The following is a 13,914-nucleotide window of genomic DNA, read 5'->3' on the forward strand; positions in this document are numbered from 1 at the left end:
AAACACAAGCAATGCATGCGTTGGCGAACCAAACACGGTCCTATCACCGTAGACGTGGAAACGCAGTACAAAACCCCAACACCAGAACTACAAGGGCAAAACGGGAAAAAAATACCTCAAAAATCTCCCTCCAACCCCTTTACCTGCCCCCACCTCCACCTTCTACTTAGTTAAAAAATTGCTTTCTCCACCAAAACCGATAAATAATAAAAATAATAATATTTCCGGAAATTAAAAAACAGTTTCTCATTATTTTTTCCCGTTTCTCTCCGCATTCCCTTGGTGTTTTTCCCTCCTTTATTTATATTTTCTTTTCCTTCGTATTTTCATCGTCACATTATTCATTCATCATTCTCTTCTCATCTCCTCCTCATGGCGCCGAGCACCGGAGACGTGCAACTAACTTCCCCCGGCGCCGGCCAAGATTTCGACGACCTCGAAGACATTCGCCTCCTCGACTCCTACGACAAAAACGACGTCGTCCACGATGAAACCAAACGGATTCAGGTCAGAATCTCCGGCATGACCTGCGCCGCCTGCTCCAACTCCGTCCAAACGGCTCTCCGGTCCGTTCACGGCGTCACCGAAGCCTCCGTCGCTCTTCTTCAGAACAAAGCCGAAGTCGTTTTCATCCCCGGCCTCGTCAAGGTAATTTAATTAGTCTTCGTTTTTGCGTTTCGTTCTATTTGTACAAGTGTTGTGTTAGTTAATTACTGATTTAATAATTGTAATTAACTGTAGGATGAGGATATTAAGAATGCGATTGAAGACGCAGGTTTCGAGGCCGAGATCTTGCCGGACTCCGGCGCGGCGGCGCACGCTGCCGCCTCCGCCGCCGTGTTGGGGCAGTTTACTATCGTCGGGATGACGTGTGCGGCGTGTGTGAATTCCGTGGAAGGCATTCTGAGAAACCTCAACGGAGTAAAAAGAGCGGTGGTGGCTCTGGCCACTTCGTTGGGCGAAGTTGAGTACGATCCCCACGTGATTAGCAAGGACGATATTGTGTCTGCGATTGAAGACGCGGGTTTCGAGGGCGCGTTTGTGCAGAGTAACGGGCGGGACCAGATAGTGTTAGGGGTGAGTGGCGTGTACTCTCTTGGTGATGCTCAGGTTCTGGAAGCGATGCTAAGTGGCACCAAAGGGGTGAGGCAGTTTCGGTTCGATACGGCAGTGAACGAGCTTGATGTGGTGTTTGACCCTGAAGTTATCAGCTCTAGGTCGTTGGTTGATGGGATCCAGTTGGGGAGTAATGGCAAGTTTAAGTTGCATGTTAGGAATCCTTACGCTAGGATGGCTTCTAAAGATGGCTCAGAAAGCTCGGCTATGTTTCGCCTTTTTATTTCCAGCTTGTTTCTCAGTGTGAGTATCTTTTTGATTTCAGTTATGTTTCTTTTAGTAATGTTTGCGTTTTCCTGGTTTGGTTTCGTTGTACTTTATTTTGTTTCTTTATTTGTCCTCCGTTTGGTTTGATGGTAGTCCTTTTTTGGCTTACAATGGTGGTAATGAGATTTGAACCTAGGACTTTATGTAAACTGTTTAAATCCCCCACCTCTAGGATGACCTTAGTGGGTTTAATAATGGCGATCTTTACGGGTATTTGAAATCGTTTGTTAAAATACCATACTTTATGATTTGTAGGGATTTTATTAGTCTGTACAGGAATTTCATCGAAAGTAAGTGGGATTTTGTAACTGAAGCAAAATGAGACTTGGTATTGTTGCTGAAAGGAGTCATGTTTAATGTTTGTGAGTCTGGGTTAACAGCACTTGTTTTTGTTTAGGGTCTTGGTTTAATCTTTTCATTCTTTTGTACTGATTTTTGCTTGATGTGCAGATTCCTCTCTTCTTCATGGGGGTGATTTGTCCTCATATACCATTGGTTTACTCTTTATTACTTTGGAGATGTGGGCCTTTTCTCATGGGTGACTGGCTGAATTGGGCGTTGGTGAGTGTCATTCAATTTGTGATTGGGAAACGCTTCTATATAGCAGCTGGAAGAGCTCTTAGAAATGGTTCAACAAACATGGATGTCCTGGTTGCTTTGGGAACTACAGCCTCTTATGTTTATTCTGTTTGTGCTCTTCTGTATGGTGCCCTTACAGGATTTTGGTCTCCAACATACTTTGAAACAAGTGCTATGCTTATAACATTTGTATTGTTGGGCAAGTATTTGGAGTGCCTTGCCAAGGGAAAGACCTCTGATGCCATTAAGAAGCTAGTAGAACTTACTCCTGCAACAGCTTTATTGATTGTCAAAGATAAAGGTGCATGTCACTTTAATTTGATGTGCTTTGTTTTCTTAAGAGAAACTGAAACTGAAATGGATTGTTCTTGTTAAGTTATATTTAGGCCGAAAACACGTTAATCAGGGGTGTTTCATTGTAACATCAAATTAGAGCTTGCCAATAATTGTTTTGTTTTCTAGGTGGTAGAACTATTGAAGAAAGGGAAATAGATTCCTTGCTCGTTCAACCTGGTGACACATTAAAAGTTCTTCCTGGTACAAAGATTCCTGCTGATGGTATTGTTACTTGGGGCTCAAGTTATGTAAATGAGAGTATGGTGACTGGTGAATCTATACCCGTTTCGAAGGACGTCAATGCATCTGTTATCGGAGGTACGATCAATTTGCATGGTGTCCTTCACGTTCAAGCTACCAAAGTAGGATCTGATACAGTTTTGAGTCAGATAATTAGTTTGGTGGAGACAGCCCAGATGTCCAAAGCTCCCATTCAAAAGTTTGCTGATTATGTAAGTATTCTTCTCATGCTCTTGGATGACTTCTATGTTCTGCAGGTGTTAATTTGATAGTGTAGCTGTGTAAGCATTTTTACATATTAGGTCATGAATCAATTCTGAAGTTAAGTGAAATGTTTCATTTCTCTTGATGACCTAGCAAATGACAACCACACATTTTCATGTTTTTAAGTGATAGTCAGCTGATTGGAATTGTAAAAGATACATTGAGTAGCACGGAGTAAGGATTTTGATGCCTCACCTCTGATCACTGAGGCTCCTTCTGTGAAATTATTCATAAAATTGGATAGTTAATGAATTCATTTATTTTGGTTTTAGGCTCTATTCATAATTCCAGCAGTTGTTTTTGGTCCTTGCTCACTATTGTTTTATAGTAGTCACTATGTTTGACTTTATGATCTTGTTATTGATTGACCTACCAATGACTAAATATTAGATATGAACTCAGGTACCATTCTTTTGGCTTGCAGGTTGCAAGCATATTTGTTCCTACAGTTGTGGTGTTGGCATTATTGACACTATTGTGTTGGTAAGATTAGCTTGACTAGTTTTGCATATTGACTAAAGCTGGTTTCTGATGTGTAGTCGGAATGCTTATCACTACTTCTGTCTAAAATTGTAGGTATATAGCTGGGGCTCTTGGAGCATACCCTGATGAATGGCTGCCAAAAAATGGAAATCACTTTGTTTTTGCCCTTATGTTTTCAATATCTGTTGTGGTGATTGCATGTCCATGTGCACTTGGTTTGGCAACACCAACTGCTGTCATGGTGGCAACAGGGGTTGGTGCCAACAATGGAGTATTAATTAAAGGAGGAGACTCCTTGGAAAGGGCTCAGATGGTGAAGTACGTCATATTTGATAAAACAGGCACTCTAACTCAGGCGAAAGCCACTGTTACTGCTGCTAAGGTGTTTGCAGGAATGGACCGTGGAGATTTTCTTACATTGGTGGCTTCTGCTGAGGTGACTCTCAATTTCTTGATGATGATTACTTTCTTTGATTCTTGTTCTCTGTTTATGGTATTGTCACAAATACACGGTTCAAGCCTAGATCCAATTAAAAGGACTTATAAGAGTGTAATATTTTTCTGCATTTCTTTCCCCCTCCTCAACACAGACAGCTCAACTTCCCCATAGTACTGGCATTCTGAAATTAGATTTGGAAAAGATCAATATCATCTTCACCTATTTTTTGTCAGAAAATTTCACCCTTCCATTTATCTTGATGTCTATTAGAGGAATCATTTGTTTCAAATTTCAATTCTTCTGTTTTAATTCAGGCTAGCAGTGAACACCCACTGGCAAAAGCAATATCGCAATATGCGCGCCATTTTCATTTCTTTGAGGAGTCTTCCCCTACCAGTGGTACCAAGAATGCTGCTGAGGAGTTCAAGTCAGGGTGGCTTTATGATGTCTCAGACTTCTCTGCTCTTCCAGGAAGGGGCATCCAGTGCTTTATAGACGGGAGGCGTATTTTGGTAATGTCTTTTGGTTAATGTGATACTACTTATTCTGTTTAAAAACTATTTTCCAGAGAGTTGCTTACTCGAGGCAGCATATCCTAAACAGGTTGGTAACCGGAAGCTGCTGGAGGAAAATGGCATAAATATTTCTACAGAAGTGGAAAGTTTTGTTGTAGAGATTGAAGAAAGTGCAAAGACAGGGATACTAGTAGCATATGATGATATATTAATTGGAGTCTTAGGGATTGCAGACCCACTAAAGAGAGAAGCTGCTGTTGTTATAGAAGGCCTACAGAAAATGGGAGTCATACCTGTTATGGTTACAGGAGATAACTGGAGAACAGCTCGAGCTGTAGCCAAAGAGGTTTGTATATATATAATATTCTCTTTTGATTGGAAAGTTTGCTGTTGTGATAACTTTGAGTGCGATTTCTTAGTTGATGCATTTTAAATTTGGACTTCTACTTGAGAAGAAAACCAACATCTTTGCTTTGGAATATAGTGGTTTTGTAGTGTATAGTATGACAGTTAAATTGAACTGTAGACAGGAAATATTGTAATAGTAATATTTGAAAGAAATGAATTTACCAAAAAAGAAAATGTTGAAAGAATTAAAACAGTTTTAAATTTGTTACTATAAATATCGGATTCTTCAGCCCTCTATTGTAAATCATAATGGAGTATGTGTCACTTCTTTATGACAGTTGTAACATAACCTTTTGGGTAGAAATTGTTGTTATTATCTCAACTTGGCTAAAAGAAAAAAACATGTGCTGTGATAGGTTGGCATTCAAGATGTTAGGGCAGAAGTTATGCCTGCAGGAAAGGCTGATGTTGTTCGTTCATTCCAAAAGGATGGAAGTATAGTTGCAATGGTGGGTGATGGCATCAATGACTCTCCAGCATTAGCTGCTGCAGATGTTGGTATGGCAATTGGGGCTGGAACAGATGTTGCAATAGAAGCTGCTAACTATGTGCTGATGAGAGATAACTTGGAAGATGTGATCACAGCCATTGATCTTTCCAGAAAGACCTTTTTCCGTATTCGATTGAATTATGTATTTGCGATGGCTTACAATGTTGTTGCTATACCAGTTGCTGCCGGGGTTTTCTTTCCTTCTTTGGGGATCAAGCTGCCACCATGGGTTGCTGGTGCATGCATGGCTCTGTCATCTGTAAGTGTCGTATGCTCTTCTTTGCTTTTGAGAAGATATAGAAAACCCAAACTTACTACAATACTTGAAATAGTTGTAAATTAACGAGAATTGAAACAGAATAACTTGAGGGTGCAAATGAATTTGACCCTTGTAATTCCAATTTTGTGCATTTTCCTTTAGATCCGCTGCACCCATTGGGGTGCAATTGTAATTGTAGCTGCCAATTCATTGTAAATGCTCTTGTAATTTCATAGTTCTTCCTCGTGCCCTCTCTCTCTCTTTCTCTCCACACAAACACACACATTCGCACATTTCTGTTTACTTTGAAGGCTTAATTTCTATGAAGCAGTATGCAGGGTACATGTGAATGTGTTTCTATTTGCAAAATCAGGGCAGGAAAACGCTTTGAGATTGAGTTGAAAAATGTTTGTCCCGTACGTTTCTGTGAGTATGTGCTCTCGTTCCACGGCGTAGCTAGCACGGGAAAAATCAGATTCAGAGTGTTGTGTAAACTATACATTAGGAGTATTAGTTATATTTAATGTCCCCTTTAGTTGTTAGGCGTGTCAGGTGTAAATTGCTCAGTTTTCTACGGAAAAGGTCAAATGTGTGTTTAATAAAAAGTAAAGGTATGCGACTTTGTAGCTCGCATTCACCAATTAACAGTGTAAAGAATTCTGATTGAAACAAAGTTTCAGTTCAATACTTGACCTTGAACACATCGAGTTGACATTTCCCAATTGACAATAAATCGCGAACTGCAATTTCAACAAGAGCTACAAGGAGTTCGATTACATAAATGCCGTTTTCCTTAGCTAAGTAGTTATTATTATATCGGGTGGATTTTTATTTTTATTATAAAAAAACCCTTGTAGTTTGGTTAAAATTTCAACTAAAACGTAGATTCAAGTAGAACGAATTCCATCTGCCTTTCAACAATGTTGAATCATTGCATTTTTTTATACCAAAAGGTGATGCTAAACGTGATTGTCCATCATCGTCACTTTTATCCTTTTAAGGCTATTCACACCGTTATCTCACCGCGTTGGCATGTGCTATCATATCCAAACATTTTCCTTTTACCTCGTTCCCCATGCTCGCATGATTGAGTCAAGGATTAGTGATGAGGTTGGAAAAACAGTTTCCTCGAGAGTAGAAGTTCTTTCAGATCCCCTTGTCTCAGTCTTGATCTTTATGGTTATAAACAACACACTTGAACTTGATTTTCATAATTGTTGATTGAAATACGAAGATGAAGTTTTCTTGACCGCAAGAATGTCCTTCAAGCTTCCAAATAAGGAAGCACCCGAAGCATTCATGATTTCCAGTTTTTTCTTCTTCTTTATAAACACTAATCGTGAACTTAAAACGCCAACAAAAGATGCTTGTCATGGGTAGAATGAAAGGTGAAGTCCATATTCCTCTACATATGACCTTGTCAAAATTTGAATCTCAGTTATGATTCGAGTACTAGTAAATGTCTACTTTATCAAGCGGAACTGTTTTATTATATCATCTTATAGTTGAATCGGTCACAGACAGATTTATACTCAAGGAAAAGAGAAGTGAGCTTTGTTCGAAGTTTGAACCAAAACAGATGTAATAGCCAATTGATTAAGCAAGATGAATAAATTATTATAAATCTCTTGATTCAATCTTTGATTTTCATGGATAAAAAAAATCTAATAAAACAAATAAAAGTACTTTCACGAACACATGTTACAAAAGCTGCATCAAGCTAATCAAATGCAAATTCTAAGCAGACTGCCAACATAGTAGGAAAAGTATAATGAAGTAAATGTCACAAGCTCTCAAGGCTAATAGATACTAAAAAATAAAAGGTATAAATGTATAATTATAATTTAAGAGAAAAAAACGTTATTTATTTTGTTTATATAAATAAAAAGGAGGCGTAAAAGGGAGGAGGGACTGATTATAATTATATGGTTTGGTCTGATGAGAAAGGGAGTTTGACTTTGGTAATTTGTCACTGTATGTTATTGGCTGAATTCACCAATGAACTCATATTGTGTCGCAAATGTAGACAATTGAAATGATTAGTTTAGTGGGTATGATTCTTTAAAAGATGAGTGTGCATTTTGAAGGAAAAGTCCATAATTACAAGTGCTCATTAAAAAAATGTGGAGGTATGATTATTGTAAAGAAATATGTGCATAATAATTATATGGGTAAATAATTAAATTTGTTGTTGAAGGGGAGAAGTGCTAATAAATTGATTTTAAAAGGTATAAAATATAAATTTAATTTTTGAATGTGTAAGAAGTATTACAAATTAGTCATGTGTTTAATCTGTGAGATCATTTTATTATTAAGTTATAATGTTTAAAGATCAATTTAATAATAAGTTATATTTTTTAAGAATTAATTTGATATTAAATTATAAAATTTATAATCAATTTATTATTAAATTGTTTGCAAGACTAATTTATCACATTTTTTCAAAGATTAAATTTAAATTTTTAATCTTTTAAGAACTAATTTGTCTAAAATTTAACTATTTATTCTAATTATATAATTATCAAAACTTGTTGTATTGTGAGATCATTGGTCACCACTCCACATTTTTTTAGGTATAAGTTTAACTCAACAAGACAACAACAATTGAATTCAATATACTATTTGTGGCATTTGATTGAATCTTGACTGGGAAATGAAGATATAAAACAGACAATGAGAACAAAAATCAAATTTACATAACATTGCTGCTAAAGCCTAGCACTAAACATACTTTGGAGTTCAAAGACAAAGTCAAGCTATGTTAGTATCGAAATTTTATTCTGCCTTTTGGCTTAGTCAAGCTACAAAAATTGTTCATACTGCACAACTAGATAAGACAAACATTTACACCTTTGGTAACTGCAATCTCCTTCAACGCGTTCTCTCTGTGTCACCACTTCGCAAATGCAAATAAAAGGTCTTTTGTTTACAAAGCAATAGGTGTAATTTAGTAGTGGTGCCAAGCGAGAGTTATGCATATATATATATATATATATATATATATATATATATATATATATATATATATATATATATATATATTATTTTATTTTTTTCTTCTGTTTCTTTAATCTGTTGAAGAGTTCAATGACATAAACATAAATAATCTATTGAAGTTCAACTTACTTGTAACTAGCAAGCTTACTTTACAAGCGAGAGAGCCCTTACTCCCTGCATTGATAATTTTTTGCAGGAGAAAGAGTCCACCTAAACTTACTTGCACGTAACAGATAATTTTCTTAAATAAGTGAGTCAGCATCCTAACTTGCACTGCCCTCAAAGAAAAGGCAAATTAAGTGAACATCGATTGGATATGGTATTTTCTTGTTTTGAAATAAGGAAGAAAATAACTATAGGCAAAGTCATACTTCCCTTCCTTCAACCACGTATACGTCTATTGTGTTAAAATTCAAGTTTGACCAAATATGAGTAAGTAACAAAGGTTTCGAGGAAGCAAACGTAGAATAAAAAAAATTAAACATCATGTGCTGATAACATATACTAACTTTCTTAACGTAAAACTCTATTGTTATAAAAAAAAATTATATACCGAGATTATAAAATAGTTTCACGGTATCATAATCACACATCAATGTGATAATTATTGTTTATAAAATTATCTTAAAAGTTATAAAAATCATAAATTATGATTTAATGATAATATAAAACTATTTTATATTATTAGTATATAACCATTGCTAATTAGTATTCAAAACTCAACAAAAATAATTTAATCAATCCAAAATGATCGAATCAAATTGACCAGTTTAATTAGAACTTTGGCGAAATAATGAAGTCAATCTATTTTTTTTTTAAAAAGAGAGAATTAAACAATTAAAGAAGCCTTAGAAGTAGTCAACATCGAAAGAAAAAATAGTTTGGATTTTTTTTCTTTTTTCATTTTAACTTCTTATCTATATAAAAATATTTATTGAGCAAAAAGGCCTATAAATAATTAATAATTTTCATAATTAAATATTTTATTATCAATTTTTTTTAATTTTATAGAGCATACAATTAATGTTTTTTTTTCAAATATTACTTAATTTATTTTTTATTATGTTTATTGATCTACTATTTAATTTCTATGTAATCTTTAAAATATTTAACTAATTATCACCAATTAATCCATGGATTAATATTATATATATAGACCATAAGTATTTTTCATGAGAGACAATTTTTTGAGTTGAGTAAAATTATCACGAGTAACAAAATTCTTTCTCTAAATAATATTTATTGCAGTTGCATATCAAAAATCTAAATTTAAAATTACTAATTAAAGTATAACAATTTCACATAAGTTTATCCATGAATTTGATAACGTGTAGATAATAAATTGTTTTTATTAGTTTAATGGTCAAGCCAAATTTTGAAAATGGATATCCAATCCAATTATAAATTAACAACACCATGTGAAGTCTTTCAGTTTTACATTGTAGTATTTTTATTAACTTAACGTGGATTTTATTTAACTTAATTCTTTTAGAAAAGTAGTTGTTTGTTTTTTAACTTTTTAAGAAATTTTAAACAATAAACAGTTATTTTTCTTAAAATAATCGTTAGCAAACATGTTACGAATATATAAAAAAAAAATAGTTTTTGGATATAGCTTTATTTTGGTTATTTATAATTAACTACCTCATTATAAGAAGGCTGAACCACGATATAACGTGTTTAAATAGTAAAGAAATAAGCGAAGGAAACCACTGTTTGAAACATTGAAACCAAGAGAGAGACTTTTGAGTGATTTTTTGTTGAGAAGTTATATAAACAATTGATTTTAAATACGATTGATTAGGTGTGAAGAAGTCGTATGAAAAATAGTTTATTACTATGAACTACGTAATCTGGCAATTGATTTATAAAGGTGCCATAAGTTGCTCAAGAAGGAATATATGTGTAATATTGACACGAGTCATTTGAAGTACTATCTAATATTTGATGGTAATTACACATCGATTAACGGAAGCCTGGATTTTTGTTAGCATAATTATTTTGTAATTATAAATTTTTATTCAACCGATTAAGATAATTTTTATTCAGACCATTAAAAGTTGCCCTAGCTAGTAGTGGGAGGATTCAGGATTCAGTAGTTCACAAGAGGTTCAAACCTTGTAATTTTAATGCATAATTCATATATTTCCATATCTAACACGATAATTAGTGGCTTGTATAAAAAGTGAAAAACTTATTAAATGGAAGTTAGGTGGCTTGGTGTTGGTGTGTGTGACTGAGAAGTAAGAACACATTTATCTCAGGATTTTCAAACTTTCTCTTCTGATTAAGAACATAAAGACCACCTCAAGACCCAAACAACAAATTAACAAGACTCCAAAAAGTGATGAGTAATCAAACACTGACTTGAATATCACTAATATATATTAATTAACGAAAGCATGTTACTTCGTGGAAACAACCTATCCCTTTGCCAATAAGTTTCTCCCTTATTTCCATCAAAGAATAGTCAAAAATTGAAAATCTTTACTTTGAACAAACGCATCTGTCTTAGTTCTTACCCCCCCTCTCTCTCTCTCTAAATTAAAAGTCCTTGTTATAACATCATATTTATAAATTTTACGTTAACCCAAACATTACTTAATTCTCGATTTATAAATAATTTTAAAATATATGAACATATCATTCATTTATTGATCTTTTAATAATATTGTTTAAGATCTAACAAAAATAATCAATGTAATAAATAATCATATTGCAATAGTTAAGTTGAAAAAAGCAAGATTTTTATATAAAATCAAAGTCTATACAGAAATACTAAATAGTGTATAAGAATATTAACTCTTGCGCAGATGAAAAGAAAAGTTAGAAGAAATGATTTTTTTACTCCTTGATATCTTTCAATTGATAGTTAGAGATCTATTTTTTTTTTCTTTTTATGCGTAAAAATCACTTAAGTGAATTTGTCATCTTTTAATAAGTTTTTTCCACAAAATCAAAGGTGATCTTGACCATGTACTCGTGTGAACAAAATTGATGTTACAAAGACGTTTAAATTTATGGTCAATGTAAGCCCCTCTCTCACCCTATCACCTACTATAGCTATAATATATAAAGCCAAGCTTATGCACTCTTTCTCTCAAAAAACAACTCTCTCGATCAAAATAATATTACTACCCTCACCAAATTAATTAGTCGACCATTATTTACCACCACCCAAATTCCTGAACGATAACATGACTGCCACAGCTGATCAATGCATGCATGAGTTTTATCAACAACCTCTCATGGATGGCATGGCTATGGATCCATCCATAGAAGGACTCATGGATGCATCCATGTCATCATCATCAGAGGGCATGATCATGTTGAGCCCAAGCAATTCACACAACAACACAACAATTGGCCACCACAATTTAACTCCAAAGGGTTGTGCATTCAAACAAATCCGAAGGAGATCTAGAGCTTCTAAGAGCACTCCAATTACCCTTCTCAAGGCCAACACCTCCAATTTCAGGGCATTGGTACAACAATTCACTGGGTGTCCCACCACAACAGCCATGTCACTTGCAATCCATAAGGGTCCCGTTACCTTAAATTTCCAACAAGGTGGTAGCAAACAACATATTCATCATCATCACCACACAAAAATAACAACTAGAGGAGCAATGCCACCGTTTATTGGCACCATAAGTTCTAACCAAAACCAAGTTTCTGTGCCACTTCCAAAGCAACACTTGATGCAAGAGCAGCAAAGTGGACACTTTCTTCCAACTTCGTCGGGTAACTCTTATAGGCCAATTAATTGCATGGATGATGGATTGATCTTTGATAATGATTTTAGTTTACATGAGCTAACCGTGAATGCCATCTCCAATGATATCGATGATTTATTTATGTGATCAAAATGTCGATGAAATGATTCAATTATGTAATATATAGCAATATCTTAGGAAATCATATGCATAATAGAATAGCTCCTCTTCAGTCAACAGTTGCATATGCATGCAATCATAAAAGCAATAATTCATGTTTGCCAGCCTGTAATATACGTTTTAATTTATTGTCTCGATTCAATTTCTTTAGTTTTTGTGGCTTTTTCAATGTTGAGTTCCCCTTCATTACTCTCTCTCTCTTTATACCAACAAAAAAACTGACCTCCAAAAATTATGGAAAAAAGGTCCTAAAATATTGATGAACAATATAAGTTGTGTCAAAAGATATAGTGAGTACTGTGGAAAAACATTTGATGATCTCGAGCTTTGAAGCCTATGATTAATTGACTCCAAGTATTTCCACGCGGCAATCAACTTTTTTAAAGTTGAGTTTGAGTAATTACTCGAGAAGAATAATTGATCGTTATGGTTTTCAATTTTCATGTATGGAATCGTTTCGTGGAATTGAGTCTCGGGTTAATGCAGCCTCAATTTATTCTGTTAGTTGCATACTCATCTTATAGTTCATCTCTGTTCATTCTCTATTTTACTTGTCAATCCGATAATCTTTCAATTCGCACAATTCACGCAACGCAAATAATTAAATTAAGAATGTCATAGTAATGTTTGATTCTATTTTCTTTGACTTTTTTTCCTTTAAAAGGAGTCATTTCAAACGTGTACTATAATTTTAGATAAGTTCTGCGAAATAGAAGGAGTTGGTTGTTTAATGAAGAAAAAAAAAACAAGACCTTGCTGTATAAAGTACAAACACTAATCAAAGAAGATGTTGCTTCATCCATGTTGACATTGACTTTGACTTCTTCTCTTTTCCTTTTGGGATCGGTTTTTTTATCTAAAAATTACACTGAAATTGTAAAATAAAAAAAATTACACTGAAGTTGTAAATAATTTTATGACTTCAATTAAAAAAATTAAAATTATAACAAATATTACGTCCTCTAGTTTAAAAGTGAGTTGTTACAACTATTCCTTTTCTACATAATTCAAAAACAACTTCCATCTAAAAAAATGAAAAAAAAAAATCCATTTTGGATAAAGAAGCCCCAATTCTCTTCGGCTCTTCCAAACACGAAACCTTTTCCAACCAAACGAGTTACTCTGTGCATGGAATGGTTGGACTTGGCACGTCTTCAAAGACATTAACATTGGGGTAGCATTGGGGGTTTATAGAAATTTAAGATTAAAACAATATGAAATAATCAAACAATTTTATTTTTATAAAAAATATTACTAGTATTAATTTTTAACTTGAGTTTTAAAAGTTATAGGAAGCACTAAGAAAATGAAGTAAACACACACTAGCACAATGTTACCAAGTCCAACCAACTATCTGTCACTTCACCGTAGCCCAATACTCTTATGACTCAAGAACCATTTTAGAGGCGGAGTTTGGAAAAAAAGAAAAAATTGGGGGATCAAAATAAAATTTAAATAAAAAAGTATTCACTAATTATTTGCTATTGCATAATTTCTTCTAAATTTATTTACTTTTTCTTTAGTTTCTATACACATTATGTAATAATTTTCTTTCAAGTTCTTGGGTGTATTACATCATACCAGAATCAAAACAAAACAAATTAAAAAGAAAAAAAATGTTAAAA

General features: G+C 34.1%; 2 protein-coding genes across 2 annotated transcripts; both read left to right on the forward strand.

Annotated features, from left to right (window-relative positions):
• The first annotated feature begins 262 nt into the window (after positions 1–262).
• Positions 263–5,631, forward strand: LOC100778219 (copper-transporting ATPase RAN1). Its single transcript, XM_003532612.5, has 9 exons — positions 263–648; positions 742–1,359; positions 1,834–2,263; positions 2,425–2,750; positions 3,227–3,285; positions 3,379–3,721; positions 4,039–4,236; positions 4,328–4,585; positions 5,004–5,631. Exons 1-9 carry the CDS (start codon positions 373–375, stop codon positions 5,478–5,480), a joined length of 2,985 nt encoding a protein of 994 aa, XP_003532660.1. The 5' UTR covers positions 263–372; the 3' UTR covers positions 5,481–5,631.
• A 5,710-nt stretch (positions 5,632–11,341) lies between these two features.
• Positions 11,342–12,426, forward strand: LOC100778760 (uncharacterized). Its single transcript, XM_003532613.4, has one exon. It carries the CDS (start codon positions 11,591–11,593, stop codon positions 12,254–12,256), a length of 666 nt encoding a protein of 221 aa, XP_003532661.1. The 5' UTR covers positions 11,342–11,590; the 3' UTR covers positions 12,257–12,426.
• Positions 12,427–13,914: the final 1,488 nt, after the last annotated feature.

The sequence above is a fragment of the Glycine max genome, chromosome 8, assembly GCF_000004515.6.
Source record: "Glycine max cultivar Williams 82 chromosome 8, Glycine_max_v4.0, whole genome shotgun sequence".
Taxonomy (NCBI): domain Eukaryota; kingdom Viridiplantae; phylum Streptophyta; class Magnoliopsida; order Fabales; family Fabaceae; genus Glycine; species Glycine max.